General features: G+C 45.6%; 1 protein-coding gene across 1 annotated transcript; it reads right to left on the reverse strand.

The window, feature by feature from the left end:
- Positions 1–3,285: 3,285 nt before the first annotated feature.
- ACCSL (1-aminocyclopropane-1-carboxylate synthase homolog (inactive) like) lies at positions 3,286–15,284 on the reverse strand. Its single transcript, XM_002821853.2, has 14 exons — positions 14,725–15,284; positions 13,152–13,211; positions 12,648–12,718; positions 11,870–11,939; positions 11,555–11,621; positions 10,518–10,615; positions 10,209–10,286; positions 9,771–9,871; positions 7,991–8,080; positions 7,197–7,242; positions 6,956–7,097; positions 4,809–4,951; positions 4,569–4,722; positions 3,286–3,425 (listed from the first exon to the last, which is right to left on the reverse strand). The coding sequence occupies exons 1-14, from the start codon at positions 15,226–15,228 to the stop codon at positions 3,343–3,345; spliced, it is 1,707 nt and encodes a 568-aa protein (XP_002821899.2). The 5' UTR covers positions 15,229–15,284; the 3' UTR covers positions 3,286–3,342.
- Between the last annotated feature and the right edge of the window lie 3,595 nt (positions 15,285–18,879).

Below are 18,879 nucleotides of genomic sequence, written 5' to 3' on the forward strand. Positions count from 1 at the left end.
AACCATTGATTTAAAAAAAGAAATCACAAGGGAAATTAGAAAATATTTTGAATGATTAAAAACCAGCAGATCAAAGTTTATGGAATGTAGCTAAAATAATGCTAAGTGAGAAATGAATAGCTTGTAATGCATATATTTGAAACCAACTTAAAACAAATGATCTAAGCTTCCACATTAAGAAGCTAGAAAAAAAGAGCAAATTAAACCCAAAGTAAATAGAAAGAAATAAAGATAAGAGCAGAAATGAAGGCGAAACAAGAGAAAAATCAATGAAACCGAAAGTTGGTTCTTTGAAAAGTTCCATACAGTTGATAAACAGTTAGATTGACTGAAACTCATTTTTTTTTGCAGAATTTTGCTTCTTAGTTCAGCTAAAACTGGGTTCTTGTCACACACAAGGAAGGATTAGGAACATGGACACATTGAAGGGTGAGGGGAACGGAATTTACTGGGCGAAAAGGAAAAAAGAAAAATACTGTCAGCAGAGCGATAGGGGGTCCTGCTAACAGGCCCCCAACTCACACATTGAATCCCAGGCCACCACACAGGAATTGAAGAGGCCAGGCTCCTCCCGGCTGAGCATGGCCACAGCTTCCCTTGGCTCCATCTTGTTCTCTCAGTGCACAGCTGGGTTGGAGATTCTCCGGAGACCCTCCCCGTAATCTCCCTCCTGCATGTATCAATTTCAGTATCAGGAAAGGAAAAGGAGATACCACTAACGATCCTAAATATATTAAAAGGATAACAGAATATTTATAACCAATTTTAAGTCAATAATTAAACTTAGATGAAATAGACAAACTTTGTTGAAAGGCACAAATAACCAAATCTGATACAAGAAATAGAAAACTTGAACTGTCTCAGAAATTGAATTTATAAGTAAAAGCCGTCCCACAAAAAAAAAAAAAAAAAAAAAAAAAAAAAAAAAAAGCCTCCAGGCCCTTATGGTTTTACAGCTGAATTCAACCAAGTATTTAAAGGTTGAAGAAGTTTTTAGACACAAACTTCTAGAAAATTCAGGAAGGAACAGTTTCCCAAACATCTATGAAACCAGTATTAATCATGATACTGAAACTAACAATGCATTACAAAAAAAAAATTATAGAATGATGTCCCTCTTGAATGTAAAATCCTTAAAATAGCAAACCAAACCCAATGGTATATAAAAGGACAATGCATCATGACCAAATGGGGTTTATTGCAGCAATGTGAAGTTGCTTTAACATTAAGAAATCAATGTAATTTACCACATTGGTAAGAGAAAAATCATATCTCTACAGATGTAGATGAAAAACATCTAACAACATTGAACCCTCATACATGGTAAAATCCCAGCAAACTAGTAATAGAAGGAAACTTTATTAGATAAGGGGCAGAATGAAAAATACAGTAACGTCATACTCAAGAGCAGAAGATTGCACTCAATGCTGCTAAGACTGAGAACAAGGCAAGCTGTCCTCTCAACCACTTTTATTCAACATTATACTAGAGGTTTTTTAAAAAGAGCTATATCAGTCAGGAGCGGTGGCTCAGCTTGTAATCCCAGCATTTTGGGAGGCCGAGGCAGGCGGATCACTTGAGGTCAGGAGTTTGAGACAAGCCTGGCCAACACAGTAAAACCCTGTCTCTACTAAAGATATAAAAATTAGCTGGGCGAGGTGGCACGTGCCTGTAGTCACAGCTGCTACAGGCAGGAGAATCGCTGAACCAGCGGCAGAGGTTGCAGTGAGATTGCACCGCTGCACTCCAACCTGGGCGACAGAGTGAGACTGTCTCAACAACAACAACAACAACAAAACACACACACACACACACACAAGAAAACTGACGAGAATAAACAAATGTGGATTCGGAGCAAGTACGGCCACAAACCCAAGTGACTAAGGCCACCAGTTGGTACTGTGAACTCTTTCTTCATCCATAAAATGGTGGTAGCCCCTTTTCTGCCCACTTCACAGTATCGGCGCTCTGACATGCAAGGTCTTTGCAGAGAAACTGTTTCTCTGATGTTTGATTTGAACAGCTGAAAACATTAGAAATGGAAATGGACAACCCCAGATGCTAGGAACTGAATGTGTATCCCCAACATTCATATTTGAAATCCTAACCCCCAAGGTGATGGTATTAGAAGGTGAGCCCTTTGAAAGGTGATTCGGTCATGAAGGCAGAGGAAGACCTCTCACCCCTTCTGCCACGTGAGATGACACTGGGAAGATGGGACCCTCAACAGATGCCAAATCTCCCAGGGCCTTGAACTTGGCCTTTCCAGCCTCCAGAACTGTGAGAAAGATTTGTTTCTAAGCCATCCGCTTTGTGATATTTTCATATTATAAAGCAGCTAAGACATCAAGCTTGTCAGATTTTTTTTTTCTTTTTTGTAGAGACAGGGTCTTACTCTATCACCAGGCTGGAGTACAGTGGCACGATATGGTTCACTGCAGGCTTGGCCTCCTGGACTTAAGCGAGCCTCCCACCTCAGCCTCCTGAATAGCTGGGACTAGAGGCACACATCACCACACCCAGCTAATTTTATTTTTTGTAGAGACAGGGTCTCGGTTGCCCAGGCTGGTCTCGAACACCTGGCCTCAAGCCATTCTCTGGCCTCAGCCTCCAAAAGTGCTGGGATTACAGGCATGAGCCACCATACCCAGCAAGAGATTTTAAAAGCCTTTTGGGAAGGTAAAATTGGAATAAACTCTAGTATTTGGAAGCAGGAATACCTGCAATTGTACTCCCACCTGCCTCTTAGCAGGTCATGTGGAAGGGGATGTGATTTCATAAGAATCTTATAGAACATTGCATCCAACACCTGGAAAATGGCCCATCAGTTAAGGATGACTTCTTTCTTTTTCTGGCCTGCTCTAGACAGTATTCTTTACATAGAACCTGCCTTAGAATTTAAAAATTAAGGAGGGCAGAAAATCATCTGGCTTCCAAAGATGATTATGAAGAATATAAGCAAGAAAATAAGATGGGCTTAGAATTTAAAAGTATAGAATTTATTAGGTACTGAATATAAAAATAAACCATCTAAATAGGGGCCCAGAGAGCTCCCTTTATTTCTCCAGGTGTCTCTAGGCCTTTCCACCCCAACCCCAATAAAAACGTTTTGCATATATAATGGCTAGCAAAGACTAAAAAGATAGAAAGCTTCCAAAGACAGCAGGCACTCAGCTTAAGGAGGGTGACAATCAGGTCAGATGAGATCTTCCTGGAGGAGCCCACCATTTTCTCCATCGCAACACTGACAAAAAGACACCCTGGCCTTCTGGGCCAGAGGCTGACATTAGGGGGTCCATGAGCAAGTGATGGGCTGGAACTGCTGGTTGGGAGGCAGACTGCCTACTCCCTCATTGCATCCTCCAACTGCTTCACTATCAAAGCCTCCTTCTGTTCCTGCAGCACGTCACAGAACCGACGCATGGCTAGAGGGTCCAAATGGGGACAGAGAGAAATAGTGATTTAGTAAGTTTGCAGGTGGGTCCCAGACATACCCAGGTCATGGTCAACCATAAAAGCCTCTCATTCAGGGATCCTGAACTTCAGCCCTCCCACCTTTGGGATGGATTTCCAAGTCTACATGTTGCATCCCTGATTTCTTTTTGAATATCATTGTTATGTCAGCCTGCGAGACATCTCAATGTCTTGTATCAAAGCCTGTACTCTCGGGCTTATGGCCTTGGCCTAATCAGGATTTCTGTTTGCCTCTAGTGTCTCTTCACTCAGCCTATCTTCTATGCTAGCTCAAAAGAATTCTGCAACAAAAACCTTCATGAGAATGAACAATTCACTGCTATATTCCCAGCGGGTAGAACAGCATCTGGCATTTAGTGGAATGCAATAAATAAATGTTCACATGAATGTCCCATTCTCTATAACCTCAGAGGAGAATCTAAACTCTCTAGTATGGCATACAGGGACTTCCATGGTCATCTGCGTATCCATCTCACTCACTAGGCTGCCAGCCCCACAAGGGCAGAGTACTACTTTTTTTGGGGTTTTTTGTTTGTTTGTTTTTGTTTTCTTGAAACAGAGTCTCACTCTGTTGCCCAGGCTGGAGTGCAGTGGCGCAATCTCAGCTCACTGCAACCTCCACCTCCCAGGTTCAAGCAATTCTCCTACCTCAGCCCCCTGAGTAGCTGGGACTACAGGCGTGCGCCGCCACGCATGGCTAATTTTTTGTATTTTTAGTAAAGACAGGGTTTCACCATGCTGGCCAGGCTGATCTCGAACTCCTGATCTCATGATCCACCCACCTCGGCCTCCCAAAGTGCTGGGATTACAGGCATAAGACACTGCACCCAGCCTCAGAGTACTACTTTTTAGCTTGTGGTCCCAATGCCTCATTCAATGGCAGTCACAGAACAGATACCCCAAATGGGTAATGAATGGATAGGTGCTTGAGGTACATATCAGTTCTTGTTTGCAAGAACACCTAACTAAAGATAGACATGGAAACAGGGAATAAAGGGCTAGATCTATAGGATGTTTAAGGGGGGTGGGGGAGAAGATTGAGATATTAAGTTGATGGGGCATCTTCAAAGGATTGGGAGGTCAGCTCCACTCACCCAATTTTAGCCGGGGGAGCTCATCTGCAAAGATGAGGCGGAACCAGCCTGGCTCTTTACACATATAGGTTTTGCCACGGGATAACAATAACTTGTTTTTCAGGAAGCGGCAATAGAGGAGCCGTTCTTCTTCAAATGTACAGGGATCCAGGTACTAGGGAGGGCAGAGGAACAGAACTGAGCCCAAGACCCAGCTGGCAGGTCTGCCCGAGAACACCTGTCCTCATTCCCAGAACACACCTTTTTCAAGTTGATCCAGACATAGAGGCCAGAGCTGCGGTTGTGAAAAGGGATCTCCAATGCCTTCAGCTCGGCAGTGATGTACTTGTGAGCTTCCCGGAGCCGGTAGCAATTGGTGGGTAGGTACACTTTGTCGATCCATTCTGGATGGGTAGAGGAAAAACACTGTCACAGATATTACTACAGAAATCTACTGAGAGTTCCTTCCCAAATGCTCCCTCCTGGGCTTCATGCAAGTTTGTTTGTTTGTTTTTTTGTTTGTTCATTTGTTTAAAAAAAAAAAACAAAACAAACAAACAAAAAAAACCAGAGTTTCCCTCTGTCACCCAGGCTGGAGTGCAGTGGCACAATCTCGGCACACTGCAATCTCCGCCTCCTTGACTCAAGTGATTCTCATGTCTCAGCCTTCCAAGTAACTGGGACTACAGGCATACGCCACCACACCCAGCTTATTTTTGTATTTTTAGTTGAGATGGGGTTTCACCATGTTGGCCAGGCTGGTCTCAAACTCCTGGCCTCAAGTGATCCATCTGCCTCTGCCTCCCAAAGTGCTGGGATTTTAGGTGTTAGCTACTACACCCTGCAAGCTATTTCTAAGACCAACTCTAGTATCTTTGAGCTGATGGTGTCCACATCTAATACACCCACCTCATATTTAAGGCTCTGGTAGAGACACTGGGCTTCTCAAAGGTCTAGTAGGAAAGTTCTCTTTGAGTTCACAGCCCTGAGGCAAGGAGTCAATCCCCTAATAGGGGTTGATGCTGCTGTTGTTAACTGGGCAAGCAGCAGGGACTCGCAGCTCCTACCACCCGAATTTGAGCCTCATACAATGGAGTCGGAGAACTATATGTGTGCCTGGGGATGCTCTTGGCCAATTGCCCTCAGCATTTATAGAACAGAACCACTTGGGGAGCTGTTAGAAGCCCTGATGCTCAGGCTATATCAGGATCTTTGAAGATGGAACACACGTCAGTATTTAAGCTCCCTGGGAAACTCCCATGTCCATCCAAGATTGAGGACTAGCGTTCAAGGGGCTGGGATCTGGTTTCTGCCAAGTATCAAAGGTCTTGATATCTAGAGAAGCATTCAGTTGGATTTCTCCTATCTACCTCTCTTCCCTCCCAGAGCTGAAAGCAAATTGTTTTCTAAATCAGCAAATATAATGACATCAATTTGTTTCATTATATCCCAGCTATTAATTAAAACTTCCAGCTTGGTATCTGTTCTATTACAGGGAACTAAAGAAAGTGAGTCTCTAAGCTTGGGCTATGGCTTTAAAGGGGAAAGTCCCTTCTGAGGCCAGCATTCACTTGAGATCCAAGCGAGGGGATGATGAATCTAGGTGCTACAGGCCTAGCCACACCAACTTGCCCAAATGGCAGCTCTTCTTTGGCCACCTTGGAAGATGAGATTATGTTGTATTAGAAGAGTCAGAGTGTTTGTTTTGTTTTTGGTTTTATAATCTTTGTCTAAAGCAAACGGGGTTTTGCGGGGGGGAATCTATATTCACATAAAGACTAATTTCTGAAGTTCCTACCTTCACAACTTATAGTAGGATTAGCCATCCCACATCTGGGCAGAACACAAGCTACCAGACATCCAAAATTAAAGCTCATCCTGTGTTTTTTTGTTTTTGTTTTTTGAGACAAGAGTTTCACTTTTTCTACCCAGACTGGAGTCATGGCGCTGTCTTGGCTCACTGCAACCTCTGCCTTCTGGGTTCAGGAGATTCTCCTGCCTCAGCCCCCGAAGTAGCTGGGATTACAGGCGTTTGCCACTATGCCTGGCTAATTTTGCATTTTTAGTAGAGACCGGGTTTCACCTTGTTGGCCAGGCTGGTCTCAAACTCCTGGCCTCAAGTGATCCACCCACCTCGGCCTCCCAAAGTGCTGGGATTACAGGCGTGAGCCACCACGCCCGGCCTCATCCTGTGTTTTAAAACAGCACCTCCATCTTCTGCCTACACCCTGCCGTGTTATCTGCCCTATCTTGCCCTCCTTCAAACTTCATATCTTACCACAGTTAAATCTGAGACAGAAAATAGGGTCTCAGTATATTAAGGGCACATCAGAGGCCCAAGCAAATCCAAGAATTCCCCATGGCCATGAGGTCCAGCCAACATGCTGGCCTGTGCTAGAGCTCAGTACCTGTGTTCTGGAGCAGTTGACACAGTTTGTGCTGGGCGATGCCAGAAATACTGTGGAGGTAACCAAAGGCACTCACAGCAGAGGCCACCTCCTTGTTGTGGGTGTACAGAGCACCAAAGCGGAAGCCAGAGATGCCAAAATCCTAGAGGAAGAAAAGCAGGAACAGGAACAAGTGTTTTGTCTGCCTTCTATTCCTGGCTCCTCCTCCTTCCCTAGCCAAGGAGAGAAAGCAATGGCTCACCTTACTGGTACCCCAGATCACATGGGTCCTGTTGCTATCAGGCAAACTGAAGAAGAAATGGAAAAATTAACTAAGGTTATAGAGAAATAGTTGATGAAGATTTGGGGTATAAGAGGGGAAAGTAGACTTGAGGTTGTTCCTAGACAGAAGGGCCTATAGGGCCCAAATTTCAAGAAACAGTTGTCCCAGTTAAGCCAGGAAGTCAACACAAGGTATCCCTGAAGACCTAGAGGGCACAGAACCCAAGTGCCCACTGAATGAAGTCTAGGGCCTTCAGCCTGACATGTGGCTCTCCTACAGCTTGGCCAAAGCCACCTTCCTGGCAGTTGGCTCTTCAGATGTGGGTCACCATCATTTCTAGAACGTGCCTGAGTATTTCCTACTGCTCCACCTTTGGTGAAGCTGTTCCTTCTGCCAGGCATTTCCTTCCCTTGCTTTGAATGCTGGAATCCCATCTCTACAGCCAGATACTACCCTTCAGAAGGTTCTGCCTTCTTTTTCTTTCCCTGTGCTCTACTTATCAAGAAGCTCCTACCCTGGCATTTTATGAGGCTTTATTTTGACCTTTGCCAGTAGACTTTCTACCTTGACCTCAAATTATCTTGTATACAAAATGGCATACAGACTAGAAGACGTTTAGAGGGAAAGATGATGCTTTGTTTGTATTCACAGCCCCTGTGGGCAGTTAACTGGCTATGTGCTAGGAACTGAGTTAAGTTCATGTCACATAAACTCACCCTGCAAAACAAGAACCTTGTGGTTCTCGTTCCCAACTCCAGCTGAGACCAGCTCACCTTTTCATGCTCAGAACACTGTGGAATGTGATGGATTCATCAAACACAGACAGCATGTAAATCTCATCTATGATCACATGTAGGTTATACCTGTAGATTAGATGAAAGAAGGAGAACAAGATCTAGCTTCTCTCTAATCTTTTTTCTTTGCATGCTTTTCACAAGCATCTTTGTAATCTTAAGTCATGTCTTTTATGGTGTTCTCTGGACATAGATCATGCACTCCTACTGCCCCAGCAGCCCATCTGACCCTCCAAGGGGCATAGTAAGGTAGATGGGGTGGTACATCAGAAGGGACCCTTAGACCTAGCTTGGGGGTAATGGGAAGGAACAGGATGCAAAAGACACATATGAGAACATCTTGTCTAACCTTAGCTAACCATTCAACCATCAAGCAGAGACTATGGGAAGAGGTTGGGTAGCCCAGAGAATTTTTAACTGGTAGAGTCAGGAGCTCCTAACTGCTTATGTGCCTCATTCATTCTCCCAACAATCCTCAGTACTGTCATCTCCATTTTAGATGAAGAAACTAAGGCGGGCCGGGCATGGTGGTTCAGGCCTGTAATCCCAGCACCTTGGGAGGCCAAGGTGGGTGGATCATGAGGTCAGGAGTTCAAGACCAGGCTGGTCAACATCGTGGAACCCTGTCTCTACTAAAAATACAAAAATTAGCTGGGTGTGTTGGCGCATGCCTGCAGCTGTAGCTACTCAGGAGGTGGAGGCAGGAGAATTGCTTGAACCCAGGAGGCAGAGGTTGCAGTGAGCTGAGATCCCACCACTGCACTCCAGCCTGGGTGACAGAGAGAGACTCCATCTCAAAAAAAAACAAAAAACAAAAAAAAAGAAAGAAAGAAAAAAAGAAACTAAGGCTCTGAGCTGTAAAGTCAATTCCCTCAATTAGCAGGTGCTAATTGGGAGGTGAACCCATTCTATCCAATTCTTGCCTACCTCCTCTAGCATTTTTCCTCCTGACCACACGCTGCACCATTCATTGGTCTGTGTTAGTCATGAAGTTTGACTAAGTCTGTTTCTTATGGAAAATGGAAGTTTATAATTTCTAGAACATGCTCTTAGAAAGGAATGTGAAGTTCTGTAGGAACACGTCTTCATCCCACAAGGTCTGAGAGTGTCTTCCTCGGCACTCCAGCTCAAGTGGCTTCGGAAATGGATGCTGGGAGAAAGTACTTAAGCTTAAGTAGAAAAGTAACAAATTATATATTTTTAAGTGACATATTTCTCAGAAAACAAAACTATATTTTGACTGTTATATAAATGTCAATACATAGGCTGAGGCTAGAAAGGAAATGGCAAAAAATTTGAAGTGGTAAGCATGTGATTGCGTTTTCCTTCATTTTAATTTCAGTTAGTTTTATATAACTCTGCAAAGTATAGTGTATAGTGAGACCATTTAGGGTAAATTACTTTTTGAGACAAAGTCTCACTCTATTGCCTAGGCTGGAGTACAGTGGCACGATCTCAGCTCACTGCAACCTCCTCCTCCCAGGCTCAAGCAATTCTCATGTCTCAGCCTCCCACGTAGCTGGGATAGTAGGTGCCCACCATGATACCTGGTTAATTTTTGTATTTTTAGTAGAGACAAGGTTTCACCCTGTTGGCCAGGCTGGTCTCGAACTCTTGACCTCAAGTGATCCACTGCCTCGGCCTCCCAAAGTGCTGGGATTACAGGCATGTGCCACCAGATCTGGCTCTTGACTACTTGACTATAAGTGATGGGAATCCTTTCAAGAAACATTACCTAGTCTCAAGTCTCAACTCATACCTCTTGGCAAATTCCAGGTATTTCATCAGTGAGTCTGGGGAGTAGATGTCACCCAGAGGATTCTGAGGGTTGATTAGCACAAGGCCTCGGACCTTTTTCCCCTAAGAAAAACCCAAATATAACTGAGTGAATACAAGTCCTTAGCATCTACCCTAAATTCAGCCAAGGATCTTTTACAGGTAAGGCACCCAAAAAGGCCTAGGTAGGGTCTTGAAGCAGCAACTACTATACTGCCCCAAGAGGGGGAACAGGAAGGAAGTCAGGGGCTGCCATAACATCCCCATAGGACTAGAGGGACACACCCCTGGATCATTCACTGTCTCTTCCAACTAAGGACAGCCCACCAGGTCTTGGTGAACAAGCAGTACCAGAATTTCAATACTCAAACCCCTTTTAGGACTTGCAGTGGCCATCCTAAAAATATGGTTCCCTCCTTACCTCAAGCCTAGCTTCAAGCAGGGCTTCCTCTAACTTGTCCACAGTGAGCTGGAAAGGATGGGTGTTTGTAACAGTGACCTGGAAGAGAAACACTATGTGAGAAGTGTCTCTTAAAATCTAAGTCTTGATTCCTCATTCCCATAAGCCCCGCAATCCTCTGCCTTCATACCAGAGTGCCAGTCCACATGCCTTCTCCATCCCTACCCAACCACTTAGATGGGTAGAAAGCAAGCCCCTCTACCCCTTTAAGTGTCCCCAGAACAGTCCATTGTCTAGGCATACTGAGCAGGGAAGGGGCCCCATTCAGACCTCACTCTCCAGGTGGACAGGAATCAACTCAACCTTTGCATACAGGCGGGAGCTAAAGGCAAAGCCACCATAGAAGGGAGCAGGGACCAGGAAGCCCTCTGGAAACACAGAGAGACAGAGCTATCAGTCCAAAGTCTCCCAATCAGAGCCTGTTGCCAGCCTCCCCAAACTAGCAAAGCTATTGACAGAAAAAAAGTCAGTTTCATGATCCTTGCTACCTGGGGATTAATGCTTTTAGGTTCAGGTGCTATGAAAGTTATCATTATAGACATCACTGGGGGAAACAAAACTCTAGTTTCTTCTTTGCGGGTACACTAGAGAAGAAGAGGGAAGAATATCACTGAGTAACTCAGAATCCAGGGCACAAGTCAAGTGAGGCTCACTAGCAGATGGAGCAATGGTTATTAGGAAAGTCTCAACTGATTCAGGCCAAATATCAGAGGTCAAGGTCCATGCACAAGGAGGGCTCCAGTTATTTGGACCTGGTGATCTCACGTTCTTTTCTTCCCATCCATTTGGCCTTACTGATGAGCTAAGAGAAGCTCCTTTGCATGAAAGGGACTATCTTAGCCACTTCTTTTGATGCATCCAGAGCTCTTTAACATTGGAGCCTCTTGCTTAAGCATTGTTACAGGGGAGGGTCAGAACAGTCCACTCAACCTTGTTGGGTCCAGGACTAATTAGCCTTTTTCTGAAGAGATAAGAAATCTATATTATCTGAGCCCATTGCCATGGCTGTCTGTATTGCAGCTGAGCCCAAAAGCCCAGCCATGAACATAGTAGGTAGGCTCCCATCATCATTCCTGGGGCATACCTCCTTGAGGTCCATCATGTCTCTCTTCCATTAAATGGAGAATCCAAACCCCTTGTTACCACAGAAATAGGAAGATAACCTAGTCAGTGTGGGAGAAGGCCCACCACTTTTGGGAAAAGGCCTTGAGTCAGGATGCTCTTCTTCCTCAAAGTCCAGTGCCCGTGTGTTCCTACCCATGTTGCTAGTATTTCACTGAGAGTGAAAGCAGAGTCCACTGACTTACCGCCTGGATCACACAGAACCATGGCCAGGGCAGAGAAGACAGAGCAGCAGCCATTTAGAACCACCACCTGAAGACAACACATGAGGGGCAGAAGTCAAAACCAATACCTATGTGAGAAAGGGTAGCCATGCTTTCTCCATCCCCCTGGGCAGAAGAGGCACAGGGAGCCTCCTCAGTTGGGACACATTGGCCTTCATGCTGCCCTGGCCCTGAGAGTCTTCACTGGTTCTCCTTGTACCCCCTAGAAAGGGCAGAGCATCCTCCAAGCATGTAGCCCTCCACCAGGGTGGCAGCAAGGCTGGGAAACTGACTTACGTTTTCTGGGTCAAGTCGGGTAGGTGCCCTGCAGTAGTAGGTCAGGAACCGGGCCACTTCTTCCCGCAGGCTGTAAACAGACCGAGAGAGACCTTGTGGCTTCTGGGCCCCTTTCCTCACTCATGATCTAGATGGTCATTGTCCAGCCTAACAGGGACCTTTTCTATTCAGTCCAACCTCATATTACAGGGCTACTGACTAAGACCATCAACTCCCCAAGTCACACACACAAGAAATGAGAGTTGGGACAAGAACTCAGGCCTTGGCCGGGCGCAGTGGCTCACACCTGTAATCCCAGCACTTTGGGAGGCCAAGGCGGGCAGATCACAAGGTCAGGAGATCAAGACCAAGCTGGCTAACATGGTGAAACCCCGTCTCTACTAAAAATACAAAAAATTAGCTGGGTGTGGTGGCGGGCGCCTGTAGTCCCAGCTACTCGGGAGGCTGAGGCAGGAGAATGGCCTGAATCCAGGGGGCAGAGCCTGCAGTGAGCTGGGATAGCACCACTGCACTCCAGTCTGGGTGACAGAGTGAGACTCCATCTCAAAAAAAAAAAAAAAGAACTCAGGCCTTTTGAATTATTCCTACTATACCGGAATAACTATTCCTACTATACCAGGCTGCCTCCTGATGAAGTTTTGCTCTAGGCATTTTCTAGAAGTTATAACTCAAAGAGATAGGGAGGTAACCAACCAGGAATTTGGTGCCTTGAATCCTCCTTCTGGATAAGGACAGCTGCCTGTGGGACCAAGAGACTCTAAATCTGAAGGTCACTTACAATGGCTGCCCTCTCCAATCAGGGTACTGAAGCAAGGTGTCCTCAATGCAGTTCATGTCACTTTGTTGCAACTGTTGACAAATAGAACATGAAGACAGTTAGGCCAGGGAAGTCCAAGAGGCCTCATCCTACTCCTAGTTTGTACATGAGTGTTTGCCCTCCACATACATGACCTCCTGGAAAGGGAATGGGTATATACACTGCATGCTCCTTAATGAATAGAGGCTACCATCTTGTCATAAATTACACAAGTAGATACCTCACTGGGAAGTATTTGACCCAGAGGTTCCCATAGCAACTTTCCCACCGTATACCTAATCAGAGAATACCTCTGGACAGTCAGCAAGGCCAGGAGGTTAAATGTGCTATTCTAGAAGCTATTTCTTCACTCCTCTTCCCAGGCTCCTATGTCTCACCCCTGTATTTTTTACCATAGCTGAGGAGCATGCTAGGGGGACTAAGCCTTGAAGGGGTGGGTCCCAACACAGCCCAGAACATCCTTACTCTTTCAGTCATCAGATCCATGCAGAGCTTGTTCTCACTGGTGCCAAGGTTAATGAAGCCCTGGAGATGGAAGGAATCCAAGATCAGGTCAGTCCTCCTGCTCCACCCTATATAGATCCCTTGAAACATTAGTTCAAATGGAGATCTCACTGCCCATGAGGCAATTCAATCCAAATTTGACAACTTTACGTGTTAGGAAAGCTTTCCATGAACCCAAAATAGTACAGCTTGCAAATTTCCGCATTAGAGCCACATAAATAAGTTATGTCCTATCGACCAGTCATTGAGTTCTTATTATGTGCCAGATACTAGACCAAGTGCTTCAGGTGAGTTGTCTTAATTCCTGAGAAGAAGGTTCTATATAATCCAATTTAAAGAGTGAAGTTTAGAAAAGTTGAATAACCTACTAGCCATGTGACCTTGGGTGATAGGTAGAACTCTACCTACCTGACGCCTGAACCTGGACCCTTAATCTCCAAGGCCCCACCTGGCACCTACCTCTGCTACTTCTCCTTACACATTAGGGCCTTCTAAGGTATTAGAGGAGAAGAGAGATGGGAACAGAAGGGGAAGGTATAGCTAATGTTACCCTCCACCCTCTGGCTGGAGAGCTGCTAAGGACCCCCTTTCCTGGAAGCCTTTCATCAGTTCCCCATCGCCCTTAGGGTAACATCCCTTTTTTTTTTTTTTTTGAGATAGGGTCCCACTCTGTCACCCAGGCTGGAGTGCAGTGGCGCGATCTCGGCTCACTGCAACCTCCACCTGCTGGGGTCAAGTGATCCTTCCACCTTAGCTTCCCAGATAGTTGGGACTATAGGTGTGTGCCACCACGCCTGGCTAGTTTTTGTATTTTTTGTAGAGATGAGGTTTCACCATGTTTCCCTGGCTGGTCTCGAATTCCTGGACTTGAGTGATCCACCAACCTTGGCCTCCCAAAGTGCTGGGATTACAGGCATAAGCCACCACGCCCGGCCCCTTTAGGGTAACATCTTAACACCTCCCATCCACCTCTGTTCACACCTCCTGCCACAGCACCAGTGGTCCCTACTCTGGCCATTGGACCTCCTTTCCCAATAGCTCCTAGCCCTTCGCATCTTGAAGGTTTCACGTGTGCTGTTCCTCCTGCCTGGAGGGTCATGGCCATGGCCATCACCACATGGCTGGCTGATTCAGCCTTTAAGACGTCTTCCCAGACCACCTGAAGTGGGCATCCCTTTCATGTTCTTGGGAAGATTATTAATGTCTGTGCCCCAGTGGCTGACCCCATTCATCACTATGCTGAGTTCTATAATGGCAGGCTCATTTGTCCCTGTGACCTCAGGAGCCAACTCCTAATAATTAAGACCTGGGATTTAGGGAGAGGGAGGGATTTGGGGGTGGAATGAGTTCTCCAACTTTCTGGGGCATGTCACTTTATTTCTGTAATTACTCCCTTATCTGCAAGATGACAAGAGTGCCCATTTCATAAGGCTATAAAGAATGAGAGCATATACAGCACTTGGCCCAGGACTCAGTAAATCCAAGTGACTGGAGCCCGTGAGGCTGCTGCCCACCCCCCACCCCAAATTCTCACCAAGGTGTTCTTGTCCTTATGATATTTATCTTTTTGGTAGGCATTGTAGTCCTGGAAGCTCGACTGATAGAAGACAGAGATGTCAATCCCACGGTTGGATAGGTCACGGCTGACAAAGGCAGGTTCACAATCACTCAGCTGGGGAACTGGATCAGGCTGCCCAGACAGTTGGGCCCTCTGCCCATATCTGACATCACCCCTAGAGTCCTCAGAAGGAAGAGGCACTTGGAGCTCCAGGCCACTCGTGGCCCCAGACTGTAGGAGGTTGATCATCCGGCATATTAAGCGACTCAGAAGGGCTTCATGCTCACAGATGGCCTCAGTGTGCCTCCTTTCCTCCAGCGACAGGCCCTGTCTGCTCGTCAGCTGCACGAAGTGCTCCGTCATGGCCTGCTGCAAGTGCAGCGTTATCTTCAACAGCTGGATATAGATGCTGTGGTCTCTGGGGACCTGGCCTCTCCTCTGACCAGAGGGCACAGGAAGGGTGTCTGACCGATGACTCATACTTCGGGTATCTTTACTGGCCTCTGCAGGCTGCCTGGCACCTACGGAGAAGGAGACCATTGACAATGGAGCAAAGGAGGATCTCCTGGACCCTCAGGTCCAGGAATGGATGGAGACAGAACAGATCTCAGGTCTGTTATTCTCACTTCCATGCCTTGGTTATATGACCAGATTGGTTCATGAAGAGTTACCTACTCATTAGGGCAATGAGTACGTGGCCTCAAGCCTAGACACTGAGTGCTCTGCTTAAATGGCATTAGAATGTGTTCTGAGGAAGAGCAGGTGGATATGAACAAGGAGGCTCTGGATTTTCCACCCCATTCTTCAACCTGAGCAATTCCTGCTTTGTTGGGTTAAATAGGAAAAAAGGGTTTCTACTGCTCAAAACAATCACCATCACTACCCCTGAGTAAAACATTCTGCTAGAATAAACTAATGCCTGAGGGCCAAATCTGGCCTGCCACTTATTTTTGTAGATAGTTTTATTGGAACACAGCCCCATTCATTTATTTATGTCTTGATTATGGCTGCTTTTGTGTTACAATGGCAGAGTTTAATAGTCATGACAGAGACCACGTGACAGAGACCATGTGGTCCACGAAGCCTAAAATATTAACTGTCTGGCCCTTTACAGAAAAGGTTTGCCAAGCCCTGTTCAAGAATATCAGCCCTTCTTTTTGCCTGTTCTTCTCCAGGTTGGCCATACCAGATACTCAAAGCCTTTAGATTCCTCAGTTCCTCTATCCTCACTTGGCTTCCTGCAAATGCCTTCCACCTACTCACTGTGACAGCTGCCTTAGGCTTCCATCACTTGTAACTATGGGCTAGGTACCTGGCTCTCAAACTTTGAAGTCCATCAGAATCACCTGGAGGGTGTGGTAGGAAACAGATGGTGAGACCTCACCCCTGAATTTTGAGTCAGTATGTCTGGGGTGAGACCTGAGAATCCTCATTTCTAGCAAGTTCCTGGGACTATACTTAGCAAATTTTCTTTTTTTTTTTTTTTTTTTGGAGGGACTGGGTCTTGCTCTATCACTCAGACTGAAGTGCAGTGGCATGATTATGACTTGCTGCAACAAACTTCCAACGATTAGGATTAACATTCCTTCTGAAAACAAGTTAAATACTGAACAAGACCAAAAAATACCTTTTAAAACCTCAAAGAATCAATAAATCAGATAGCAAGATCCCAGAAGGTAGGAAAGCTTGAGGCCAACAGCTGCCACTACTTCTTTAAGACAATCCTTATATCCCAAGACATCAAGACCCTTTTTTTCTAAAAATCTAGACCTATGCCCATTCCACTAAATGCTACAATTCCAAGATTTTCCCCCAAGTAACATCCCCCTACACACACACAAACACAAAAAAACCTCGTTGCTTCTTTTATAAATTTACGGCACCAGTATTTCAGAGTACCAAACACTCTGTCCAACTTCTTCAAACCATGTTCAGTTTGCCTGTGATGTTCCCATTGCAACCTATACCTCCCCTTAGTGACATTTAATATGGTTACTTGTTCAGTGTCTGCCCAGGTCAGCCTTCAGTATTACATTCTTAGCACAGTACCTTGGCACGTGGGCAACTCACATAGTTAATGAGTAGGAGAGGCATAACCACAAGGATGTTGCCAAGTCAGGGAAGAGATGAGCCATAAATGAAGACTTTGGCGCCATAGACAGAGAAAGCCATAGAACAAAGCTGTATCAAGACTTGACTTAGGATCCCAACCTTTCATCATGATGCAAAAACTTTATTCAGTGTTAGGAACATACTGATGAGAAAGAAATTGAACAAATATAAGTGTTTATGCCTAGACAAACCCTCTCTTCCACAAGCAAGAACTTCGCTCTGGCTCAAATTCCCTGTCCTAGAAGAGATTCATTTTAATGGGGCTCTCAACTCTGTAGGTAAGTCACACTATCTTTCCAAATACTTGATTATCATAGAGCATTGCAAGGGCCAGGTGAGATTTCTTTGGTTTTGCCTTCCAAAAGGTGGTGCCTATCATCCCTGTTGGTCCTGCGGAGTGCTAGTGGAAAGAGCCAAGATCAGGGTGGTAACCTCCCTCCAATGAACAAGAAGCTACTGTCACCAGGCATCTTCTTCCTTCTCCAAGGACTGGAATTACATATTGAGTATCTTTGTCCTGTGTCACCTTAACGACAAAGTCAAAGATGGGACAGCTCTTTGGACAGCTCTGTAACATCAGCCAGCTCAGCCCATGGTCCCAGAATTTTAGTTATTCCAGTTCAGTTAAATTAGGGGCTCTTAGACTTCTTGCCATGGAAGTCCTTGCTGTTACCAAAGTCCCACTAGTCTGCCCCATATACCAAGCACTCAGCCAGGGACTCCAGGCACATAGGAAATAGGGACCAGGGTGGGGCAGGGAAGCTGGAGGCCAGTGTGGCCTAGTAGGCAAATGGAGGAGGAAACTTGTTTAGAGTAGTTAGAATGAGAACCTCCCAGGGCAGATTTACAAAGCAGAACATGGGGGCCAAGGCAGGTAACTGAAAGTAACGCGTTTTCCTGGTAAAAATGTTTTGTTTTTTTTTTTGGGGGGGGGATTGTTTGTTTTTGAGACAGAATTTCACTCTCTCACCCAGGCTGGAGTGCATTGGTGCAATCATGGCTCACGGCAACCTCTGCCTCATGGGCTCCAGCGTTCCTTCCACCTCAGCCTCCCAAGTAGCTGGGACTACAGGCGCATTCCATCACACCCAGCCAATTTTTGTGTATCTTTTGTAGAGATGGGGTTTCATCATGTTGCCCAGGTTGGTCTCAAATTCCTGGGCTCAAGTGATCCTCTCGCCTCAGCCTCCCTAAGTGCTAGGATTGTAGGCACGAGTCACCATGCATGGTCCCAAAATGTGTTCTCTGATAACAAAGTGAGTATGCAGCAAGGCCAGGAGTAAACCTAGGAGCTGGACTTCTGCCAAGACTCATCTTTCTGTGGGAAAAGTCTATTGTAAGTAACACCATTCCACAAAGGCAACAATGCCCCTATACCTCACCCTAAGTTGTCTGGTACCAGGGGTATACCAATCCTCTCCTCAAGTCTTCTTGGCTATACCATTGGTTTCAGTATTCGTCAGCCTCCCACCATCTACCTTTCAATTCACTCAGGGGCCTTCTGTAGCAGCTAGAACCAGTATCCCAGGATCAGCCCAGTGGATGCTAGCAGCCTTTTGACAAGAGCTGAAAGACAGATCTTGAACAGAAGTTGGGAAGGGGAAATGAATGTGGGAAATGAAGTGGGAACAGGCTGGCAGTTCACTTTTGATGCCAGCACATGGCTATACTGTTTACACAAGGATACTTCTAATATCACTTTTTCTAGTGATATTAGATTCTAGCCCTTATAACTCTACCTTGGCCTTCCAGCCTTCCTTCTTCTTGGCACACACCACCCTCCTCTGGTGTCTCAGTACTCTCACCTAATTCAGATTCTTCCTTCTGGGTATGGAAAGTATGATAGGGATTGCAGAATCTTCTTCATGTGTATGTAGGGGGAAGCAAGGTATTTGGGGATATAGATCCCTAAATACAAGGTGCAAAATTGAAAGCTCAGGTAGAAGTACCCTTGACAGGCCTAGGCTCTATTCTATAATTGCTGCTCACTAACTGTAGGATGTTGGAAGAATTACTTCC

The sequence above is a fragment of the Pongo abelii genome, chromosome 9 (genome assembly GCF_028885655.2).
Source record: "Pongo abelii isolate AG06213 chromosome 9, NHGRI_mPonAbe1-v2.0_pri, whole genome shotgun sequence".
NCBI lineage: Eukaryota > Metazoa > Chordata > Mammalia > Primates > Hominidae > Pongo > Pongo abelii.

Excerpts from the sequence above, each read along its gene's own strand:
- ACCSL (XM_002821853.2), bottom strand. The coding sequence starts at position 15,228 with ATGAGTCATCGGTCAGACACCCTTCCTGTGCCCTCTGGTCAGAGGAGA. Across the intron at positions 7,098-7,196 it reads TGATCTGGGGTACCAGTAAG|GATTTTGGCATCTCTGGCTT; the intron begins GTGAGCCATTGC and ends TTCTTCCTCTAG. Across the intron at positions 4,723-4,808 it reads TCTGGATCAACTTGAAAAAG|TACCTGGATCCCTGTACATT; the intron begins GTGTGTTCTGGG and ends TGCCCTCCCTAG.